Here is a 26,245-nt window from a genome sequence, read left to right as displayed (position 1 = left end):
ACGCTCCGCCCACCTGTCTGTCCCAAATGGATCTACTGTTACCCACAACCCTAAAGGCCCTGGTCTAAAGTACTGCTTTCAGTAGGGAGCCATTTGGGATGCACACTAGACAAGCCAGTAGACTGAGACCAATCTAGAGTTCTAGACCTGTCAGAACCAGTCGTGCCATCTGTGTTATCTGGAGGAGAGCCTTGTCATCTGGAGGAGAGCCTTGTCATCTGGAGGAGAGCCTTGTCATCTGGAGGAGAGCCTTGCCATCTGGAGGAGTGCCTTGTCATCTGGAGGAGTGCCTTGTCATCTGGAGGAGTGCCTTGTCATCTGGAGGAGAGCCTTGTCATCTGGAGGAGAGCCTTGTCATCTGGAGGAGTGCCTTGTCATCTGGAGGAGTGCCTTGTCATCTGGAGGAGAGCCGTATTAAGTCCTTTCTCTGAACACTCCTCCCCCTCACTCTACAGTGACCTCATCATGAGATGATGTCCTACAGATCAGACTGACATCATATATATGACACTTCCCATATATTGGACACTTCCCATATCGCTATCATTATTATAAGCAAAATAACAGACCTGAGACATGACTAAAGAAGATATATTTCTTTATTTTCATTTTTTTTTTTTTTTTTTTACAAATAATCAAAGCTTACTCTGTATAAAGATACACATCTGAACTGTGGTTGATATATAATACTTTGGGTTTGACATACTGCCACCCAGTGGTTGGTTAGAGAACTGCATGTACTGACGGCTCAGTCCAGAATGGAGAGGGGAAGGAGTGACAGCAAGGAAGAGAGGGAAGGAGATGGGATTGAGTATATATACTACAATATAATCCCAACCCTTGTGGCTAGCAAGACTGGAATCTGAACTATTGGAACCCACTGTAGTCAATCACAGGTCGGAGGAGGAGGGGCTAACCCACTAGTCAATCACAGGTTGGAGGAGGAGGGGCTAACCCACTAGTCAATCACAGGATATGGAGGAGGAGGGGCTAACCCACTAGTCAATCACAGGTTGGAGGAGGAGGGGCAAACCCACTAGTCAATCACAGGTTGGAGGAGGAGGGGCTAACCCACTGTAGTCAATCACAGGTTGGAGGAGGGGCTAGCCCACCACAGGTTGGAGGAGGAGGGGCTAACCCACTGTAGCCAATCACAGGTTGGGGGAGGAGGGACTTACCCACTGTAGCCAATCACAGTTTGGAGGAGGAGGGGCTAACCCACTGAAATAGTGACATTACAGGAGGGGCTAACCCACTGTAGCCAATCACTGGTTGGAGGAGAAAGGGCTACCCACTCTGTGATGATGACATCACAGGTTGGAGGATGCGAGGCAGCGTGTATCATCAGGGGAGGAGAAGAAGTCCAGGACCCTGCCCTCCTCTGACAGCTGACCATACTCGTTGTTGTAAAAGGTCTGGCCAGAGAGCTGGGAGAGGAAGGCTGGTCGGTGTCTGGAACTAACGGAGCTACCGCTTGACTCTACCACCACCAGACGCTCTGTACTCCTACTGGGGAAGGAGGGGAGGGGAGGGGAGAGTAGGGAAGGTGGGAGAGGAGAGGAGAGGAGGGGAGGTGGGAAAAGAGGGGAGGGAGGAGGGGAGGTGGGAGAGGAGGGAAGGGGAGGTGGGTAGGGAGGTGGGCGGGGAGGGGAGGGGAGAGAGGGAAGGGGAGGTGGGACAGGAGGGGAGGTGAGATGGGAAGGGGAGGAGGGAAGGGGATGTGGGTAGTTAGGGGAGGGGAGAGAGGGAAGGGGAGGTGGGACAGGAGGGGAGGTGGGAGGGGAGAGGGGAAGGGGAGGTGGGAGAGGAGGGAAGGGGAGGTGGGAGAGGAGGGAAGGGGAGGTGGGTAGGGAGGGGAGGGGAGAGAGTGAAGGGGAGGTGTGACAGCAGGGGAGGTGGGAGGTGAGAGGGGAAGGGGAGGTGGGAGAGGAGAGAAAGGGAGGTAGGAGGAGAGAGGAGGGGAGGTAGGAGGAGAGAGGAGGGAAGGGGAGGTAGGAGGAGAGAGGAGGGGAGGGGACGTGGGAGAGGAGGGGAGGAGAGGGGAGGGGCAGGTGGGAAAGAGAGAAGGGGGAGGGAAGAGAGGAGGGGAGGTTAGATAAGGAGAGTGGAGTGGGGGGAGGAGGGAAGGGGAGGTAGGTGGAGAGAGGAGGGGCGGGGAGGTAGGAGGTTAGATAAGGAGAGGGGAGTGGGGAGAGGAGGGAAGGGGAGGAATGGAGGAGAGAGGAGGGGAGGGGAGGTAGGAGGTTAGATAAGGAGAGGAGGGAAGGGGAGGTAGGAGGAGAGAGGAGGGGAGGGGAGGTAGGAGGTTAGATAAGGAGAGGGGAGTGGGGAGAGGAGGGAAGGGGAGGTAGGAGGTTAGATGAGGAGTGGGGAGAGGAGGGGAGGGGAGTGGGGGGTTAGATAAGGAGAGGGGAGTGGGGAGAGGAGGGGAGGGGAGGTAGGAGGTTAGATAAGGAGAGGGGAGTGGGGAGAGGAGGGAAGGGGAGGTAGGAGGAGAGAGTAGAGGAGGGGAGGTAGGAGGTTAGATAAGGAGAGGGGAGTGGGGAGAGGAGGGGAGTGGGGAGAGGAGGGGAGGTAGGAGGGGAGGGGAGGTAGGAGGGGAGTGGGGAGAGGAGGGGAGTGGGGAGAGGAGGGGAGGGGAGGGGAGGTAGGAGAGGTGGGAGGGGAGAGGAGGGGAGGGGAGGTAGGAGGTTAGATAAGGAGAGGGGAGGTAGGAGGTTAGATAAGGAGAGGGGAGTAGGGAGAGGAGGGGAGGTTGGATAAGGAGAGGGGAGAGGAGGGGAGGGGAGGTAGGAGGTTGGATAAGGAGAGGGGAGAGGAGGGGAGGGGAGGTAGGAGGTTGGATAAGGAGAGGGGAGGTAGGAGGTTGGATAAGGAGAGGCGAGAGGAGGGGAGGGGAGGTAGGAGGTTGGATAAGGAGAGGGGAGAGGAGGGGAGGGGAGGTAGGAGGTTGGATAAGGAGAGGCGAGAGGAGGGGAGGGGAGGTAGGAGGTTGGATAAGGAGAGGGGAGGTAGGAGGTTGGATAAGGAGAGGGGAGAGGAGACGGCTGTTAGGACAATATGCTGCTGTTATATTTTGACACCAGTTTAAAAAAAAACAACCCACACAGACGCCTTGTCATATTAATGATGCTATTGGTTAAGGGCATGATGCTATTGGTTAATGGCATGATGCTATTGGTTAAGGGCATGATGCTATTGGTTAAGGGCATGATGCTATTGGTTAAGGGCATGATGCTATTGGTTAAGGGCATGATGCTATTGTTTAAGGGCATGATGTTATTGGTTAAGGGCATGATGCTATTGGTTAAGGGCATGATGCTATTGGTTAAGGGCATGATGCTATTGGTTAAGGGCATGATGCTATTGGTTAAGGGCATGATGCTATTGGTTAAGGGCATGATGCTATTGGTTAAGGGCATGATGTTATTGGTTAAGGACATGCTGTTATTGGTTGAGGACATGATGTTATTGGTTAAGGGCATGATGCTATTGGTTAAGGGCATGATGCTATTGGTTAAGGGCATGATGCTATTGGTTAAGGGCATGATGCTATTGGTTAAGGGCATGATGTTATTGGTTAAGGGCATGATGTTATTGGTTAAGGACATGCTGTTATTGGTTGAGGACATGATGTTATTGGTTAAGGGCATGATGCTATTGGTTAAGGGCATGATGCTATTGGTTAAGGGCATGATGCTATTGGTTAAGGGCATGATGCTATTGGTTAAGGGCATGATGCTATTGTTTAAGGGCATGATGTTATTGGTTAAGGGCATGATGTTATTGGTTAATGGGATGACGTTATTGGTTAAGGGCATGATGCTATTGGTTAAGGACATAATGTTATTGGTTAAGGACATGATGTTATTGGTTAAGGGCATGATGCTATTGGTTAAGGACATAATGTTATTGGTTAAGGACATGATGTTATTGGTTAAGGACATGATGTTATTGGTTAATGGGATGACGTTATTGGTTAAGGGCATGATGCTATTGGTTAAGGGCATGATGCTATTGGTTAAGGGCATGATGCTATTGGTGTGTTAAACATACTTGGCTCCTCTGTGTTCGTGTTGGATCATGTCAAACTCCTCTGACGCCAGAACCATCCCACTGTCTGTCTGGTTGTCCTGGGGAGAGAACACAGCCGTCCATCAGGATCACATTCAATAACAACAAGTCAATGGCTTAGCATGTTGACCTGTTGAGGCAACTGGAGACCAGTTTAACATGTTGACCTGTTTAGACAACTGGAGACCAGTTTAACATGTTGACCTGTTGAGGCAACTGGAGACCAGTTTAACATGTTGACCTGTTGAGGCAACTGGAGACCAGTTTAACATGTTGACCTGTTGAGGCAACTGGAGACTAGTTTAACATGTTGACCTGTTGAGGCAACTGGAGACCAGTTTAACATGTTGACCTGTTTAGACAACTGGAGACCAGTTTAACATGTTGACCTGTTGAGGCAACTGGAGACCAGTTTAGCATGTTGACCTGTTGAGGCAACTGGAGACCAGTTTAACATGTTGACCTGTTGAGGCAACTGGAGACCAGTTTAGCATGTTGACCTGTTGAGGCAACTGGAGACCAGTTTAACATGTTGACCTGTTGAGGCAACTGGAGACCAGTTTAACATGTTGACCTGTTGAGGCAACTGGAGACCAGTTTAACATGTTGACCTGTTGAGGCAACTGGAGACCAGTTTAACATGTTGACCTGTTGAGGCAACTGGAGACCAGTTTAACATGTTGACCTGTTGAGGCAACTGGAGACTAGTTTAGCATGTTGACCTTTTTAGACAACTGGAGACCAGTTTAACATGTTGACCTGTTGAGGCAACTGGAGACCAGTTTAACATGTTGACCTTTTTAGACAACTGGAGACCAGTTTAACATGTTGACCTGTTGAGGCAACTGGAGACCAGTTTAACATGTTGACCTGTTGAGGCAACTGGAGACCAGTTCAACATGTTGACCTGTTTAGACAACTGGAGACCAGTTTAACATGTTGACCTGTTGAGGCAACTGGAGACCAGTTTAACATGTTGACCTGTTGAGGCAACTGGAGACCAGTTTAACATGTTGACCTGTTGAGGCAACTGGAGACCAGTTTAACATGTTGACCTGTTTAGACAACTGGAGACCAGTTTAACATGTTGACCTGTTGAGGCAACTGGAGACCAGTTTAACATGTTGACCTGTTGAGGCAACTGGAGACCAGTTTAACATGTTGACCTGTTTAGACAACTGGAGACCAGTTTAACATGTTGACCTGTTTAGACAACTGGAGACCAGTTTAACATGTTGACCTGTTTAGACAACTGGAGACCAGTTTAACATGTTGACCTGTTGAGGCAACTGGAGACCAGTTTAACATGTTGACCTGTTTAGACAACTGGAGACCAGTTTAACATGTTGACCTGTTTAGACAACTGGAGACCAGTTTAACATGTTGACCTGTTGAGGCAACTGGAGACCAGTTTAACATGTTGACCTGTTTAGACAACTGGAGACCAGTTTAGCATGTTGACCTGTTGAGGAAACTGGAGACCAGTTTAACCTGATAACATGTTTCAAGCAGACCACCATAGTCCCTGTGCCCAGAAAGCGAATGTAACCTGCCTGAATGACTACCGCCCTGGAGCAATCAGTGCTTTGAAAGGCTGGTCATGGCTCACATCAACACCATTGTCAGGATTTGGCCAGGGTTGTTCCGGGTTTTGGTCAGTAGATGCCCCCATTGTGCTTTTTGTCCCTATGTTTTTCCCTTGATCCCCATTATTATTTGCACCTGTGTCTCGTTTCCCCTGATTGTATTTAAACCCTTTGTTTCCCTCAGTTCTGTGCTCTGTGTTTGTATGTTAGCACCCTGCCCTAGTGTTCTGTGTGCTCTTGTCGATTCCGGGTGACGTTCTTGTGGTATTCTTTTTTTTGTTTTTGTTTATTTTTTGGTGAGTTTCTTTTGAGGTCTTTTTGTGTTTTACCTACCACCTTTTGGATTTGCCATTTTTTGTATTTTAGGATTTTTTTCTTTATTAAATACACCGTCTTAAGTACTGCTGTGTCTGCCTCATCTTCTGGGTTCATTTTTGGCTCTGTGTTTCTGTCAGGACCCGGTTTCGAACCTGGGTCTCCGGAGTGAAAAACAGTCACTTAACCAACTGAGCCACGAATAGACAGCAGAACCCAGAAGATGAGGCAGACACAGCAGTACTTAAGACGGTGTATTTAATAAAGAAAAAAATCCTAAAATACAAAAAATGGCAAATCCAAAAGGTGGTAGGTAAAACACAAAAAGACCTCAAAAGAAACTCACCAAAAAATAAACAAAAACAAAAAAAAGAATACCACAAGAACGTCACCCGGAATCGACAAGAGCACACAGAACACTAGGGCAGGGTGCTAACATACAAACACAGAGCACAGAACTGAGGGAAACAAAGGGTTTAAATACAATCAGGGGAAACGAGACACAGGTGCAAATAATAATGGGGATCAAGGGAAAAACATAGGGACAAAAAGCACAATGGGGGCATCTACTGACCAAAACCCGGAACAACCCTGGCCAAATCCTGACAACCATCATCCCAGACACCCTAGACCCACTCCAATTCGCATACCGCCCCAACAGATCCACAGATGACCCAATCTCAATTGCACTCCACACTGCCCTTTCTCACCTGAACTAAAGGAACACCTACGTGAGAATGATGTTCATTGACTACAGCTGAGCGTTCAACACTATAGTGCACACGAAGCTCATCACTAAGCTAAGGACCCTGGGACTAAACACCTACCTCTGTAAATGGATCCTGGACTTCCTGACGGGTCTTACTGGTGGGCCGCCCCCAGGTGGTGAGGGTAGGCAACAACACATCTGCCACGCTGATCCTCAACACTGGGGCCCCTTAGTCCCCTCCTGTACTCCCTGTTCACCCACAACTGTGTGGCCAAACACGATTCCAACACCATCATTAAGTTTGCTGACGACACAACAGTGGTAGGCCTGATCACCGACAACGATGAGACAGCCTATAAGGAGGTTAGAGACCTGGCAGTGTGATTCCAGGACAACAACCTCTCCCTCAACGTGAGCAAGACAAAGGAGCTGATTGTGGACTACAGGAAAAAGCGGGCCGAACAGGCCCCCGTTAATATCGACGGGCCTGTAGTGGAGTGGGTCGAGAGTTTCAAGTTCTTTTGTGTCCACATCATCAACAAACTATCATGGTCCAAACACACCACGGCAGTCATGAAGAGGGCACGACAAAACCTTTTCACCCTCAAGAGAAAGTATTTGGCATGGGTCCCCAGATCCTCAAATAGTTATACAGCTGCACCATCGAGAGCATCCTGACCGGTTGCATCACCGCCTAGTTTGGCAACTGATCAAAATCTGACCATAAGGCACGACAGAGGGTAGTGCGTACGGCCCAGTACATCACTGGTGTCAAGCTTCCTGCCATCCAGGACCTCTATACTAGGCGGTGTCAAAGGAAGACCCAAAAAACAGATCTTAAGTCAGGAGAGTCCCTCAGGAGAGTCCCTCAGGAGAGATTTGATTAAATGTCACCAACCGTTTGACATTTGGCAGTTTGAATAGAGCAATGGTGAGATACAATGACAGAGGGATGGAGAGATACAATGATAGAGGGATGGAGAGATAGAGATACAATGATGGAGGGATGGAGAGAGATTCAATGATAGAGGGATAGAGAGAGAGTGCAGGGGAGACAGATCTTACTCCGTTGTTGTGGGTTTTATACCAGGCCGTTACCATTGGTAGCTCCTCAAATGTCTTCACTCTGGGTTGGCATGACGACAGCTTCGACGGCCCCACGAACACACAGCCAGCGAAGGGCACACAGTTATAATACCTGACACACACACACACACACACACACACACACACACACACACACACACACACACACACACACACACACACACACACATACACACACACACACACACACACACACACACATCCCCTACGTTATGTATATTTGTTGAGTGAGAATCCCAGAGGACCCCAGGAAGAGTGGTTGTTGAGTGAGGACCCCAGAGGACCCCAGAGGACACCAGATGGGGATGGTATCTGATGGTGTTATAGACAGTAGTATGGTACCTGATGGTGTTATAGACAGTAGTATGGTACCTGATGGAGTTATAGACAGTAGTATGACACCTGATGGTGTTATAGACAGTAGTATGGTATCAGATGGTGTTATAGACAGTAGTATGGTACCTGATGGTGTTATATACAGTAGTATGGTACCTGATGGTGTTATAGACAGTAGTATGGTACCTGATGGTGTTATAGACAGTAGTATGGTACCTGATGGTGTTATAGACAGTAGTATGGTATCTGATGGTGTTATAGACAGTAGTATGGTACCTGATGGTGTTATAGACAGTAGTATGATACCTGATGGTGTTATAGACAGTAGTATGGTATCCGATGGTGTTATAGACAGTAGTATGGTACCTGATGGTGTTATAGACAGTAGTATGGTACCTGATGGTGTTATAGACAGTAGTATGGTATCTGATGGTGTTATAGACAGTAGTATGGTACCTGATGGTGTTATAGTCAGTAGTATGGTACCTGATGGAGTTATAGACAGTAGTATGGTACCTGATGGTGTTATAGACAGTAGTATGGTACCTGATGGTGTTATAGACAGTAGTATGGTACCTGATGGTGTTATAGACAGTAGTATGGTACCTGATGGTGTTATAGACAGTAGTATGGTACCTGATGGTGTTATAGACAGTAGTATGGTACCTGATGGTGTTATAGTCAGTAGTATGGTACCTGATGGTGTTATAGACAGTAGTATGGTACCTGATGGTGTTATAGACAGTAGTATGGTACCTGATGGTGTTATAGACAGTAGTATGATACCTGATGGTGTTATAGTCAGTAGTATGGTACCTGATGGTGTTATAGACAGTAGTATAGTACCTGATGGCGTTATAGACAGTAGTATGGTACCTGATGGTGTTATAGACAGTAGTATGGTACCTGATGGTGTTATAGACAGGAGTTTGGTACCCGATGGTGTTATAGACAGGAGTATGGTACCTGATGGTGTTATAGACAGTAGATGGTGTTATAGACAGTAGTATGGTACCTGATGGTGTTATAGACTATAGCATGGTACCTGATGGTGTTATAGACAGCAGTATGGTAACTGATGGTGTTATAGACAGTAGTATGGTACCTGATGGTGTTATAGACAGTAGTATGGTACCTGATGGTTATATACAGTAGTATGATACCTGATGGTGTTATAGACAGTAGTATGGTACCTGATGGTGCTATAGACAGTAGTAAGGTACCGGATGGTGTTATAGACAGTAGTATGGTACCTGATGGTGTTATAGACAGTAGTATGGTACCTGATGGGGTTATAGACAGGAGTTTGGTACCCGATGGTGTTATAGACAGGAGTATGGTACCTGATGGTGTTATAGACAGTAGATGGTGTTATAGACAGTAGTATGGTACCTGATGGTGTTATAGACTATAGTATGGTACCTGATGGTGTTATAGACAGCAGTATGGTACCTGATGGTGTTATAGACAGTAGTATGGTATCTGATGGTGTTATAGACAGTAGTATGGTACCTGATGGTGTTATAGACAGTAGTATGGTACCTGATGGTGTTATAGACAGTAGTATGGTACCTGGTGGTGTTATAGACAGTAGTATGATACCTGATGGTGTTATATACAGTAGTATGGTACCTGATGGTGTTATATACAGTAGTATGATACCTGATGGTGTTATATACAGTAGTATGGTACCTGATGGTGTTATAGACAGTAGTATGATACCTGATGGTGTTATATACAGTAGTATGGTACCTGATGGTGTTATAGACAGTAGTATGGTACCTGATGGTGTTATAGACAGTAGTATGGTACCTGATGGTGTTATAGACAGTAGTATGGTATCTGATGGTGTTATAGACAGTAGTATGGTACCTGATGGTGTTATAGACAGTAGTATGATACCTGATGGTGTTATAGACAGTAGTATGGTATCCGATGGTGTTATAGACAGTAGTATGGTACCTGATGGTGTTATAGACAGTAGTATGGTACCTGATGGTGTTATAGACAGTAGTATGGTATCTGATGGTGTTATAGACAGTAGTATGGTACCTGATGGTGTTATAGTCAGTAGTATGGTACCTGATGGAGTTATAGACAGTAGTATGGTACCTGATGGTGTTATAGACAGTAGTATGGTACCTGATGGTGTTATAGACAGTAGTATGGTACCTGATGGTGTTATAGACAGTAGTATGGTACCTGATGGTGTTATAGACAGTAGTATGGTACCTGATGGTGTTATAGACAGTAGTATGGTACCTGATGGTGTTATAGTCAGTAGTATGGTACCTGATGGTGTTATAGACAGTAGTATGGTACCTGATGGTGTTATAGACAGTAGTATGGTACCTGATGGTGTTATAGACAGTAGTATGATACCTGATGGTGTTATAGTCAGTAGTATGGTACCTGATGGTGTTATAGACAGTAGTATAGTACCTGATGGCGTTATAGACAGTAGTATGGTACCTGATGGTGTTATAGACAGTAGTATGGTACCTGATGGTGTTATAGACAGGAGTTTGGTACCCGATGGTGTTATAGACAGGAGTATGGTACCTGATGGTGTTATAGACAGTAGATGGTGTTATAGACAGTAGTATGGTACCTGATGGTGTTATAGACTATAGCATGGTACCTGATGGTGTTATAGACAGCAGTATGGTAACTGATGGTGTTATAGACAGTAGTATGGTACCTGATGGTGTTATAGACAGTAGTATGGTACCTGATGGTTATATACAGTAGTATGATACCTGATGGTGTTATAGACAGTAGTATGGTACCTGATGGTGCTATAGACAGTAGTAAGGTACCGGATGGTGTTATAGACAGTAGTATGGTACCTGATGGTGTTATAGACAGTAGTATGGTACCTGATGGTGTTATAGACAGTAGTATGGTACCTGATGGGGTTATAGACAGGAGTTTGGTACCCGATGGTGTTATAGACAGGAGTATGGTACCTGATGGTGTTATAGACAGTAGATGGTGTTATAGACAGTAGTATGGTACCTGATGGTGTTATAGACTATAGTATGGTACCTGATGGTGTTATAGACAGCAGTATGGTACCTGATGGTGTTATAGACAGTAGTATGGTATCTGATGGTGTTATAGACAGTAGTATGGTACCTGATGGTGTTATAGACAGTAGTATGGTACCTGATGGTGTTATAGACAGTAGTATGGTACCTGGTGGTGTTATAGACAGTAGTATGATACCTGATGGTGTTATATACAGTAGTATGGTACCTGATGGTGTTATATACAGTAGTATGATACCTGATGGTGTTATATACAGTAGTATGGTACCTGATGGTGTTATAGACAGTAGTATGATACCTGATGGTGTTATAGACAGTAGTATGGTACCTGATGGTGTTATAGACAGTAGATGGTGTTATAGACAGTAGTATGGTACCTGATGGTGTTATAGACTATAGTATGGTACCTGATGGTGTTATAGACAGCAGTATGGTACCTGATGGTGTTATAGACAGTAGTATGGTACCTGATGGTGTTATAGACAGTAGTATGGTACCTGATGGTGTTATAGACAGTAGTATGGTACCTGATGGTGTTATAGACAGTAGTATGGTACCTGGTGGTGTTATAGACAGTAGTATGATACCTGATGGTGTTATATACAGTAGTATGGTACCTGATGGTGTTATATACAGTAGTATGATACCTGATGGTGTTATATACAGTAGTATGGTACCTGATGGTGTTATAGACAGTAGTATGATACCTGATGGTGTTATATACAGTAGTATGGTACCTGATGGTGTTATAGACAGTAGTATGGTACCTGATGGTGTTATAGACAGTAGTATGGTACCTGATGGTGTTATAGACAGTAGTATGGTATCTGATGGTGTTATAGACAGTAGTATGGTACCTGATGGTGTTATAGACAGTAGTATGATACCTGATGGTGTTATAGACAGTAGTATGGTATCCGATGGTGTTATAGACAGTAGTATGGTACCTGATGGTGTTATAGACAGTAGTATGGTACCTGATGGTGTTATAGACAGTAGTATGGTATCTGATGGTGTTATAGACAGTAGTATGGTACCTGATGGTGTTATAGTCAGTAGTATGGTACCTGATGGAGTTATAGACAGTAGTATGGTACCTGATGGTGTTATAGACAGTAGTATGGTACCTGATGGTGTTATAGACAGTAGTATGGTACCTGATGGTGTTATAGACAGTAGTATGGTACCTGATGGTGTTATAGACAGTAGTATGGTACCTGATGGTGTTATAGACAGTAGTATGGTACCTGATGGTGTTATAGTCAGTAGTATGGTACCTGATGGTGTTATAGACAGTAGTATGGTACCTGATGGTGTTATAGACAGTAGTATGGTACCTGATGGTGTTATAGACAGTAGTATGATACCTGATGGTGTTATAGTCAGTAGTATGGTACCTGATGGTGTTATAGACAGTAGTATAGTACCTGATGGCGTTATAGACAGTAGTATGGTACCTGATGGTGTTATAGACAGTAGTATGGTACCTGATGGTGTTATAGACAGGAGTTTGGTACCCGATGGTGTTATAGACAGGAGTATGGTACCTGATGGTGTTATAGACAGTAGATGGTGTTATAGACAGTAGTATGGTACCTGATGGTGTTATAGACTATAGCATGGTACCTGATGGTGTTATAGACAGCAGTATGGTAACTGATGGTGTTATAGACAGTAGTATGGTACCTGATGGTGTTATAGACAGTAGTATGATACCTGATGGTGTTATAGACAGTAGTATGGTACCTGATGGTGCTATAGACAGTAGTAAGGTACCGGATGGTGTTATAGACAGTAGTATGGTACCTGATGGTGTTATAGACAGTAGTATGGTACCTGATGGTGTTATAGACAGTAGTATGGTACCTGATGGGGTTATAGACAGGAGTTTGGTACCCGATGGTGTTATAGACAGGAGTATGGTACCTGATGGTGTTATAGACAGTAGATGGTGTTATAGACAGTAGTATGGTACCTGATGGTGTTATAGACTATAGTATGGTACCTGATGGTGTTATAGACAGCAGTATGGTACCTGATGGTGTTATAGACAGTAGTATGGTATCTGATGGTGTTATAGACAGTAGTATGGTACCTGATGGTGTTATAGACAGTAGTATGGTACCTGATGGTGTTATAGACAGTAGTATGGTACCTGGTGGTGTTATAGACAGTAGTATGATACCTGATGGTGTTATATACAGTAGTATGGTACCTGATGGTGTTATATACAGTAGTATGATACCTGATGGTGTTATATACAGTAGTATGGTACCTGATGGTGTTATAGACAGTAGTATGATACCTGATGGTGTTATAGACAGTAGTATGGTACCTGATGGTGTTATAGACAGTAGTATGGTACCTGATGGTGTTATAGACAGTAGTATGGTACCTGATGGTTATATACAGTAGTATGATACCTGATGGTGTTATAGACAGTAGTATGGTACCTGATGGTGTTATAGACAGTAGTATGGTACCTGATGGTGTTATATACAGTGGTATGGTACCTGATGGTGTTATAGACAGTAGTATGATACCTGATGGTGTTATAGACATCAGTATGGTAACTGATGGTGTTATAGACAGTAGTATGGTACCTGATGGTGTTATAGACAGTAGTATGGTACATGATGGTTATATACAGTAGTATGATACCTGATGGTGTTATAGACAGTAGTATGGTACCTGATGGTGCTATAGACAGTAGTAGGTTACCGGGTGGTGTTATAGACAGTAGTATGGTACCTGATGGTGTTATAGACAGTAGTATGGTACCTGATGGTGTTATAGACAGTAGTATGGTACCTGATGGTGTTATAGACAGTAGTATGGTACCTGATGGTGTTATAGACAGTAGTATGGTACCTGATGGTTATATACAGTAGTATGATACCTGATGGTGCTATAGACAGTAGTAGGTTACCGGGTGGTGTTATAGACAGTAGTATGGTACCTGATGGTGTTATAGACAGTAGTATGGTACCTGATGGTGTTATAGACAGCAGTATGGTACCTGATGGTGCTATAGACAGTAGTATGGTACCTGATGGTGTTATAGACAGGAGTATGGTAACTGATGGTGTTATAGACAGTAGTATGGTACCTGATGGTGTTATAGACAGTAGTATGGTACCTGATGGTGTTATAGACAGGAGTTTGGTACCCGATGGTGTTATAGACAGGAGTATGGTACCTGATGGTGTTATAGACAGTAGATGGTGTTATAGACAGTAGTATGGTACCTGATGGTGTTATAGACTATAGTATGGTACCTGATGGTGTTATAGACAGTAGTATGATACCTGATGGTGTTATAGACAGTAGTATGATACCTGATGGTGTTATAGACATGAGTATGGCGTTATATACAGTAGTATGGTACCTGATGGTGTTAGACAGTAGTATGGTACCTGATGGTGTTATAGACAGTAGTATGGTACCTGATGGTGTTATATACAGTAGTATGGTACCCGATGGTGTTATAGACAGTAGTATGGTACCTGATGGTGTTATAGACAGTAGTATAATACCTGATGGTGTTATAGACAGTAGTATGATACCTGATGGTGTTATAGACATGAGTATGGTGTTATATACAGTAGTATGGTACCTGATGGTGTTATAGACAGTAGTATGGTACCTGATGGTGTTATAGACAGTAGTATGGTACCTGATGGTGTTATAGACAGTAGTATGGTACCTGATGGTGTTATAGACAGTAGTATGGCACCTGATGGTGTTATAGACAGTAGTATACCTGATGGTGTTATAGACAGTAGTATGTTACCTGATGGTGTTATAGACAGTAGTATGGTACCTGATGGTGTTATAGACAGTAGTATGGTACCTGATGGTGTTATAGACATTAGTATGGTACCCGATGGTGTTATAGACAGTAGTATGGTACCCGATGGTGTTATAGACAGTAGTATGGTACCTGATGGTGTTATATACAGTAGTATGGTACCTGATGGTGTTATATACAGTAGTATGATACCTGATGGTGTTATATACAGTAGTATGGTACCTGATGGTGTTATAGACAGTAGTATGATACCTGATGGTGTTATAGACAGTAGTATGATACCTGATGGTGTTATAGACAGGAGTATGGTGTTATAGACAGTAGTATGGTACCTGATGGTGTTATAGACAGTAGTATGGTACCTGATGGTGTTATAGACAGTAGTATGGTACCTGATGGTGTTATAGACAGTAGTATGGTACCTGACGGTGTTATAGACAGTAGTATGGTACCCGATGGTGTTATAGACAGTAGTATGGTACCTGATGGTGTTATAGACAGTAGTATGGTACCTGATGGTGTTATAGACAGTAGTATGGTACCTGATGGTGTTATAGACAGTAGTATGGTACCCGATGGTGTTATAGACAGTAGTATGGTACCCGATGGTGTTATAGACAGTAGTATGGTACCCGATGGTGTTATAGACAGTAGTATGGTACCCGATGGTGTTATAGACAGTAGTATGGTACCTTATGGTGTTAGAGACAGTAGTATGGTACCCGATGGTGTTATAGACAGTAGTATGGTCCCTTATGGTGTTATAGACAGTAGTATGGTACCTGATGGTGTTATAGACAGTAGTATGGTACCTGATGGTATTATAGACAGTAGTATGGTACCTGATGGTGTTATAGACAGGAGTATGGTGTTATAGACAGTAGTATGGTACCTGATGGTGTTATAGACAGTAGTATGGTACCTGATGGTGTTATAGACAGTAGTATGGTACCTGATGGTGTTATAGACAGTAGTATGGTACCTGATGGTGTTATAGACAGTAGTATGGTACCTGACGGTGTTATAGACAGTAGTATGGTACCCGATGGTGTTATAGACAGTAGTATGGTACCTGATGGTGTTATAGACAGTAGTATGGTACCTGATGGTGTTATAGACAGTAGTATGGTACCCGATGGTGTTATAGACAGTAGTATGGTACCCGATGGTGTTATAGACAGTAGTATGGTACCCGATGGTGTTATAGACAGTAGTATGGTACCTTATGGTGTTAGAGACAGTAGTATGGTACCCGATGGTGTTATAGACAGTAGTATGGTCCCTTATGGTGTTATAGACAGTAGTATGGTACCTGATGGTGTTATAGACAGTAGTATGGTACCTGATGGTGTTATAGACAGTAGTATGGTACCTGATGGTGTTATAGACAGTAGTATGGTACCTGATGGTGTTATAGACAGTAGTATGGTACCTGATGGTGTTATAGACAGTAGTATGGTACCTGATGGTGTTATAGACAGTAGTATGGTACCTGATGGTGTTATAGACAGTAGTATGATACCTGATGGTGTTATAGACATCAGTATGGTAACTGATGGTGTTATAGACAGTAGTATGGTACCTGATGGTGTTATAGACAGTAGTATGGTACATGATGGTTATATACAGTAGTATGATACCTGATGGTGTTATAGACAGTAGTATGGTACCTGATGGTGCTATAGACAGTAGTAGGTTACCGGGTGGTGTTATAGACAGTAGTATGGTACCTGATGGTGTTATAGACAGTAGTATGGTACCTGATGGTGTTATAGACAGTAGTATGGTACCTGATGGTGTTATAGACAGGGGTATGGTACCTGATGGTGTTATAGACAGTAGTATGGTACCTGATGGTTATATACAGTAGTATGATACCTGATGGTGCTATAGACAGTAGTAGGTTACCGGGTGGTGTTATAGACAGTAGTATGGTACCTGATGGTGTTATAGACAGTAGTATGGTACCTGATGGTGTTATAGACAGCAGTATGGTACCTGATGGTGTTATAGACAGTAGTATGGTACCTGATGGTGTTATAGACAGGAGTATGGTAACTGATGGTGTTATAGACAGTAGTATGGCACCTGATGGTGTTATAGACAGTAGTATGGTACCTGATGGTTATATACAGTAGTATGATACCTGATGGTGTTATAGACAGTAGTATGGTACCTGATGGTGCTATAGACAGTAGTAGGGTACTGGGTGGTGTTATAGACAGTAGTATGGTACCTGATGGTGTTATAGACAGTAGTATGGTACCTGATGGTGTTATAGACAGTAGTATGGTACCTGATGGTGTTATAGACAGGAGTTTGGTACCCGATGGTGTTATAGACAGGAGTATGGTACCTGATGGTGTTATAGACAGTAGATGGTGTTATAGACAGTAGTATGGTACCTGATGGTGTTATAGACTATAGTATGGTACCTGATGGTGTTATAGACAGTAGTATGGTACCCGATGGTGTTATAGACAGGAGTATGGTACCTGATGGTGTTATAGACAGTAGATGGTGTTATAGACAGTAGTATGGTACCTGATGGTGTTATAGACAGTAGTATGATACCTGATGGTGTTATAGACAGTAGTATGATACCTGATGGTGTTATAGACATGAGTATGGTGTTATATACAGTAGTATGGTACCTGATGGTGTTAGACAGTAGTATGGTACCTGATGGTGTTATAGACAGTAGTATGGTACCTGATGGTGTTATATACAGTAGTATGGTACCTGATGGTGTTATAGACAGTAGTATAATACCTGATGGTGTTATAGACAGTAGTATGATACCTGGTGGTGTTATAGACATGAGTATGGTGTTATATACAGTAGTATGGTACCTGATGGTGTTATAGACAGTAGTATGGTACCTGGTGGTGTTATAGACAGTAGTATGGTACCTGATGGTGTTATAGACAGTAGTATGGTACCTGATGGTGTTATAGACAGTAGTATGGTACCTGATGGTGTTATAGACAGTAGTATACCTGATGGTGTTATAGACAGTAGTATGGTACCTGATGGTGTTATAGACAGTAGTATGGTACCTGATGGTGTTATAGACAGTAGTATGGTACCTGATGGTGTTATAGACAGTAGTATGGCACCTGATGGTGTTATAGACAGTAGTATACCTGATGGTGTTATAGACAGTAGTATGTTACCTGATGGTGTTATAGACAGTAGTATGGTACCTGATGGTGTTATAGACAGTAGTATGGTACCTGATGGTGTTATAGACATTAGTATGGTACCCGATGGTGTTATAGACAGTAGTATGGTACCCGATGGTGTTATAGACAGTAGTATGGTACCTGATGGTGTTATATACAGTAGTATGGTACCTGATGGTGTTATATACAGTAGTATGATACCTGATGGTGTTATATACAGTAGTATGGTACCTGATGGTGTTATATACAGTAGTATGGTACCTGATGGTGTTATAGACAGTAGTATGGTACCTGATGGTGTTATAGACAGTAGTATGGTACCTGATGGTGTTATAGACAGTAGTATGGTACCTGACGGTGTTATAGACAGTAGTATGGTACCCGATGGTGTTATAGACAGTAGTATGGTACCTGATGGTGTTATAGACAGTAGTATGGTACCTGATGGTGTTATAGACAGTAGTATGGTACCTGATGGTGTTATAGACAGTAGTATGGTACCCGATGGTGTTATAGACAGTAGTATGGTACCCGATGGTGTTATAGACAGTAGTATGGTACCCGATGGTGTTATAGACAGTAGTATGGTACCCGATGGTGTTATAGACAGTAGTATGGTACCTTATGGTGTTAGAGACAGTAGTATGGTACCCGATGGTGTTATAGACAGTAGTATGGTCCCTTATGGTGTTATAGACAGTAGTATGGTACCTGATGGTGTTATAGACAGTAGTATGGTACCTGATGGTATTATAGACAGTAGTATGGTACCTGATGGTGTTATAGACAGGAATATGGTGTTATAGACAGTAGTATGGTACCTGATGGTGTTATAGACAGTAGTATGGTACCTGATGGTGTTATAGACAGTAGTATGGTACCTGACGGTGTTATAGACAGTAGTATGGTACCCGATGGTGTTATAGACAGTAGTATGGTACCTGATGGTGTTATAGACAGTAGTATGGTACCTGATGGTGTTATAGACAGTAGTATGGTACCCGATGGTGTTATAGACAGTAGTATGGTACCCGATGGTGTTATAGACAGTAGTATGGTACCCGATGGTGTTATAGACAGTAGTATGGTACCTTATGGTGTTAGAGACAGTAGTATGGTACCCGATGGTGTTATAGACAGTAGTATGGTCCCTTATGGTGTTATAGACAGTAGTATGGTACCTGATGGTGTTATAGACAGTAGTATGGTACCTGATGGTATTATAGACAGTAGTATGGTACCTGATGGTGTTATAGACAGTAGTATGGTACCTGATGGTGTTATAGACAGTAGTATGGTACCTGATGGTGTTATAGACAGTAGTATGGTACCTGATGGTGTTATAGACAGTAGTATGGTACCTGATGGTGTTATAGACAGTAGTATGGTACCTGATGGTGTTATATACAGTAGTATGGTACCTGATGGTGTTATAGACAGTAGTATACCTGATGGTGTTATAGACAGTAGTATGGTACCTGATGGTGTTATAGACAGTAGTATGGTACCTGATGGTGTTATAGACAGTAGTATGGTACCTGATGGTGTTATAGGCAGTAGTATGGTACCTGATGGTGTTATAGACAGTAGTATGGTACCTGATGGTGTTATAGACAGTAGTATGGTACCTGATGGTGTTATATACAGTAGTATGGTACCCGATGGTGTTATAGACAGTAGTATGGTCCCTTATGGTGTTATAGACAGTAGTATGGTACCTGATGGTATTATAGACAGTAGTATGGTACCTGATGGTGTTATAGACAGTAGTATGGTACCTGATGGTGTTATAGACAGTAGTATGGTACCTGATGGTGTTATAGACAGTAGTATGGTACCTGATGGTGTTATAGACAGTAGTATGGTACCTGATGGTGTTATAGACAGTAGTATGGTACCTGATGGTGTTATATACAGTAGTATGGTACCTGATGGTGTTATAGACAGTAGTATACCTGATGGTGTTATAGACAGTAGTATGGTACCTGATGGTGTTATAGACAGTAGTATGGTACCTGATGGTGTTATAGACAGTAGTATGGTACCTGATGGTGTTATAGGCAGTAGTATGGTACCTGATGGTGTTATAGACAGTAGTATGGTACCTGATGGTGTTATAGACAGTAGTATGGTACCTGATGGTGTTATATACAGTAGTATGGTACCCGATGGTGTTATAGACAGTAGTATGGTCCCTTATGGTGTTATAGACAGTAGTATGGTACCTGATGGTGTTATAGACAGTAGTATGGTACCTGATGGTATTATAGACAGTAGTATGGTACCTGATGGTGTTATAGACAGTAGTATGGTACCTGATGGTGTTATAGACAGTAGTATGGTACCTGATGGTGTTATAGACAGTAGTATGGTACCTGATGGTGTTATAGACAGTAGTATGGTACCTGATGGTGTTATAGACAGTAGTATGGTACCTGATGGTGTTATATACAGTAGTATGGTACCTGATGGTGTTATAGACAGTAGTATACCTGATGGTGTTATAGACAGTAGTATGGTACCTGATGGTGTTATAGACAGTAGTATGGTACCTGATGGTGTTATAGACAGTAGTATGGTACCTGATGGTGTTATAGGCAGTAGTATGGTACCTGATGGTGTTATAGACAGTAGTATGGTACCTGATGGTGTTATAGACAGTAGTATGATACCTGGTGGTGTTATAGACAGGGGTATGGTACCTGATGGTGTTATAGACAGTAGTACGGTACCTGATGGTGTTATAGACAGTAGTATGGTACCTGATGGTGTTATAGACAGTAGTATACCTGATGGTGTTATAGACAGTAGTATGGTACCTGATGGTGTTATAGGCAGTAGTATGGTACCTGATGGTGTTATAGACAGTAGTATGGTACCTGATGGTGTTATAGACAGTAGTATGATACCTGGTGGTGTTATAGACAGGGGTATGGTACCTGATGGTGTTATAGACAGTAGTACGGTACCTGATGGTGTTATAGACAGTAGTATGGTACCTGATGGTGTTATAGACAGTAGTATACCTGATGGTGTTATATACAGTAGTATGGTACCTGATGGTGTTATAGACAGTAGTATGGTACCTGATGGTGTTATAGACAGTAGTATGGCACCCGATGGTGTTATATACAGTAGTATGGTACCTGATGGTGTTATAGACAGTAGTATGGTACCTGATGGTGTTATAGACAGTAGTATGGCACCCGATGGTGTTATAGACAGTAGTATGGTACCTGATGGTGTTATAGACAGTAGTATACCTGATGGTGTTATAGACAGTAGTATGGTACCTGATGGTGTTATAGACAGTAGTATGGTACCTGATGGTGTTATAGGCAGTAGTATGGTACCTGATGGTGTTATAGACAGTAGTATGGTACCTGATGGTGTTATAGACAGTAGTATGATACCTGGTGGTGTTATAGACAGGGGTATGGTACCTGATGGTGTTATAGACAGTAGTATGGTACCTGATGGTGTTATAGACAGTAGTATGGTACCTGATGGTGTGATAGACAGTAGTATACCTGATGGTGTTATAGACAGTAGTATGGTACCTGATGGTGTTATAGACAGTAGTATACCTGATGGTGTTATAGACAGTAGTATGGTACCTGATGGTGTTATAGACAGTAGTATGATACCTGATGGTGTTATAGACAGGAGTATGGTGTTATAGACAGTAGTATGGTACCTGATGGTGTTATAGACAGTAGTATGGTACCTGATGGTGTTATAGACAGTAGTATGGTACCTGATGGTGTTATAGACAGCAGTATGGTACCTGACGGTGTTATAGACAGTAGTATGGTACCCGATGGTGTTATAGACAGTAGTATGGTACCTGATGGTGTTATAGACAGTAGTATGGTACCTGATGGTGTTATAGACAGTAGTATGGTACCTGATGGTGTTATAGACAGTAGTATGGTACCTGATGGTGTTATAGACAGTAGTATGGTACCCGATGGTGTTATAGACAGTAGTATGGTACCCGATGGTGTTATAGACAGTAGTATGGTACCTTATGGTGTTATAGACAGTAGTATGGTACCTGATGGTGTTATAGACAGTAGTATGGTACCTGATGGTGTTATAGACAGTAGTATGGTACCTGATGGTGTTATAGACAGTAGTATGGTACCTGATGGTGTTATAGACAGTAGTATGGTACCTGATGGTGTTATAGACAGTAGTATGGTACCTGATGGTGTTATAGACAGTAGTATGGTACCTGATGGTGTTATAGACAGTAGTATGGTACCTGATGGTGTTATAGACAGTAGTATGGTACCTGATGGTGTTATAGGCAGTAGTATGGTACCTGATGGTGTTATAGACAGTAGTATGGTACCTGATGGTGTTATAGACAGTAGTATGATACCTGGTGGTGTTATAGACAGGGGTATGGTACCTGATGGTGTTATAGACAGTAGTATGGTACCTGATGGTGTTATAGACAGTAGTATGATACCTGGTGGTGTTATAGACAGGGGTATGGTACCTGATGGTGTTATAGACAGTAGTATGGTACCTGATGGTGTTATAGACAGTAGTATAGTACCTGATGGTGTTATAGACAGTAGTATGGTACATGATGGTGTTATAGACTGTAGTATACCTGATGGTGTTATAGACAGTAGTATGGTACCTGATGGTGTTATAGACAGTAGTATGGTAACTGATGGTGTTATAGACAGTAGTATGGTAACTGATGGTGTTATAGACAGTAGTATGGTACCTGATGGTGTTATAGACAGTAGTATGGTACCTGATGGTGTTATAGACAGTGGTATACCTGATGGTGTTATAGACAGTAGTATGGTACCTGATGGTGTTATAGACAGTAGTATGGTAACTGATGGTGTTATAGACAGTAGTATGGTACCTGATGGTGTTATAGACAGTAGTATGGTACCTGATGGTGTTATAGACTGTAGTATACCTGATGGTGTTATAGACAGTAGTATGGTACCTGATGGTGTTATAGACAGTAGTATGGTAACTGATGGTGTTATAGACAGTAGTATGGTACCTGATGGTGTTATAGACAGTAGTATGGTACCTGATGGTGTTATAGACAGTGGTATACCTGATGGTGTTATAGACAGTAGCATGGTACCTGATGGTGTTATAGACAGTGGTATACCTGATGGTGTTATAGACAGTAGTATGGTACCTGATGGTGTTATAGACAGTAGTATGGTAACTGATGGTGTTATAGACAGTAGTATGGTACCTGATGGTGTTATAGACAGTAGTATGGTACCTGATGGTGTTATAGACTGTAGTATACCTGATGGTGTTATAGACAGTAGTATGGTACCTGATGGTGTTATAGACAGTAGTATGGTAACTGATGGTGTTATAGACAGTAGTATGGTAACTGATGGTGTTATAGACAGTAGTATGGTACCTGATGGTGTTATAGACAGTAGTATGGTACCTGATGGTGTTATAGACAGTGGTATACCTGATGGTGTTATAGACAGTAGCATGGTACCTGATGGTGTTATAGACAGTAGTATGGTAACTGATGGTGTTATAGACAGTAGTATGGTAACTGATGGTGTTATAGACAGTAGTATGGTACCTGATGGTGTTATAGACAGTAGTATGGTACCTGATGGTGTTATAGACAGTGGTATACCTGATGGTGTTATAGACAGTAGTATGGTACCTGATGGTGTTATAGACAGTAGTATGGTACCTGATGGTGTTATAGACAGTAGTATGGTACCTGATGGTGTTATAGACAGTAGTATGGTACCTGATGGTGTTATAGGCAGTAGTATGGTACCTGATGGTGTTATAGACAGTAGTATGGTACCTGATGGTGTTATAGACAGTAGTATGATACCTGGTGGTGTTATAGACAGGGGTATGGTACCTGATGGTGTTATAGACAGTAGTATGGTACCTGATGGTGTTATAGACAGTAGTATGGTACCTGATGGTGTTATAGACAGTAGTATAGTACCTGATGGTGTTATAGACAGCAGTATGGTACCTGATGGTGTTATAGACAGTAGTATGGTACCTGATGGTGTTATAGACAGTAGTATAGTACCTGATGGTGTTATAGACAGTAGTATGGTACCTGATGGTGTTATAGACTGTAGTATACCTGATGGTGTTATAGACAGTAGTATGGTACCTGATGGTGTTATAGACAGTAGTATGGTAACTGATTGTGTTATAGACAGTAGTATGGTACCTGATGGTGTTATAGACAGTAGTATGGTAACTGATGGTGTTATAGACAGTAGTATGGTACCTGATGGTGTTATAGACAGTAGTATGGTACCTGATGGTGTTATAGACAGTGGTATACCTGATGGTGTTATAGACAGTAGCATGGTACCTGATGGTGTTATAGACAGTAGTATGGTAACTGATGGTGTTATAGACAGTAGTATGGTAACTGATGGTGTTATAGACAGTAGTATGGTACCTGATGGTGTTATAGACAGTAGTATGGTACCTGATGGTGTTATAGACAGTGGTATACCTGATGGTGTTATAGACAGTAGTATGGTACCTGATGGTGTTATAGACAGTAGTATGGTAACTGATGGTGTTATAGACAGTAGTATGGTACCTGATGGTGTTATAGACAGTAGTATGGTATCTGATGGTGTTATAGACAGTAGTATGGTACCTGATGGTGTTATAGACAGTAGTATGATACCTGATGGTGTTATAGACAGTAGTATGGTACCTGATGGTGTTATAGACAGTAGTATGGTACCTGATGGTGTTATAGACAGTAGTATAGTACCTGATGGTGTTATAGACAGCAGTATGGTACCTGATGGTGTTATAGACAGTAGTTTGGTACCTGATGGTGTTATAGACAGTAGTATGATACCTGATGGTGTTATAGACAGTAGTATGGTACCTGATGGTGTTATAGACAGTAGTATGGTACCTGATGGTGTTATAGACAGTAGTATGGTACCTGATGGTGTTATAGACAGTAGTATGGTACCTGATGGTGTGATAGACAGTAGTATACCTGATGGTGTTATAGACAGTAGTATGGTACCTGATGGTGTTATAGACAGTAGTATACCTGATGGTGTTATAGACAGTAGTATGGTACCTGATGGTGTTATAGACAGTAGTATGATACCTGATGGTGTTATAGACAGGAGTATGGTGTTATAGACAGTAGTATGGTACCTGATGGTGTTATAGACAGTAGTATGGTACCTGATGGTGTTATAGACAGTAGTATGGTACCTGATGGTGTTATAGACAGTAGTATGGTATCTGATGGTGTTATAGACAGTAGTATGGTACCTGATGGTGTTATAGACAGTAGTATGATACCTGATGGTGTTATAGACAGTAGTATGGTACCTGATGGTGTTATAGACAGTAGTATGGTACCTGATGGTGTTATAGACAGTAGTATAGTACCTGATGGTGTTATAGACAGCAGTATGGTACCTGATGGTGTTATAGACAGTAGTTTGGTACCTGATGGTGTTATAGACAGTAGTATGATACCTGATGGTGTTATAGACAGTAGTATGGTACCTGATGGTGTTATAGACAGTAGTATGGTACCTGATGGTGTTATAGACAGTAGTATGGTACCTGATGGTGTTATAGACAGTAGTATGGTACCTGATGGGTATGCTGTGACAGGCCAATCTCATCTCCTCCTGTGAAGTGGGTCGTGATGAGGCCTGAGAGAAGCTGTCTTCCTCAGAGCTCTGGGACGGATTCAGGGGGATGTAGTCCTTACCATCCTACAGAATATAATATCAGTCCTTATCATCCTACACAATATAATATCAGTCAGCCCTTATCATCCTACAGAATATAATATCAGTCCTTATCATCCTACAGAATATAATATCAGTCCTTATCATCCTACAGAATATAATATCAGTCCTTATCATCCTACAGAATATAATATCAGTCCTTATCATCCTACAGAATATAATATCAGTCCTTATCATCCTACAGAATATAATATCAGTCCTTATCATCCTACAGAATATAACATCAGTCCTTATCATCCTACAGAATATAACATCAGTCCTTAACATCCTACA

General features: G+C 42.7%; 1 protein-coding gene across 2 annotated transcripts in view; it reads right to left on the bottom strand.

Annotated features, from left to right (window-relative positions):
- Nucleotides 1-587: 587 nt before the first annotated feature.
- Nucleotides 588-26,245, bottom strand: part of LOC135526801 (vascular endothelial growth factor receptor 3-like) — a 397,127-nt gene continuing 371,469 nt past the window's right edge. The window contains exons 27-30 of one of the 2 annotated variants that reach the window (XM_064955467.1): nucleotides 25,812-25,936; nucleotides 7,750-7,882; nucleotides 4,057-4,133; nucleotides 588-1,506 (exon numbers count right to left, since the gene is read on the bottom strand). In XM_064955467.1, coding sequence (XP_064811539.1) covers nucleotides 1,311-1,506; nucleotides 4,057-4,133; nucleotides 7,750-7,882; nucleotides 25,812-25,936 — 531 coding nt within the window. In that variant the 3' untranslated portion in view covers nucleotides 588-1,310. Of the gene's footprint in view, nucleotides 1,510-4,056; nucleotides 4,134-7,749; nucleotides 7,883-25,811; nucleotides 25,937-26,245 lie in introns of both variants that reach the window. The other variant, XM_064955466.1, reaches the window with a different exon arrangement.

The sequence above is a fragment of the Oncorhynchus masou genome, chromosome 32, assembly GCF_036934945.1.
Source record: "Oncorhynchus masou masou isolate Uvic2021 chromosome 32, UVic_Omas_1.1, whole genome shotgun sequence".
Lineage (NCBI taxonomy): Eukaryota > Metazoa > Chordata > Actinopteri > Salmoniformes > Salmonidae > Oncorhynchus > Oncorhynchus masou.
This window is presented reverse-complemented; position numbering and strand designations above follow the sequence as displayed.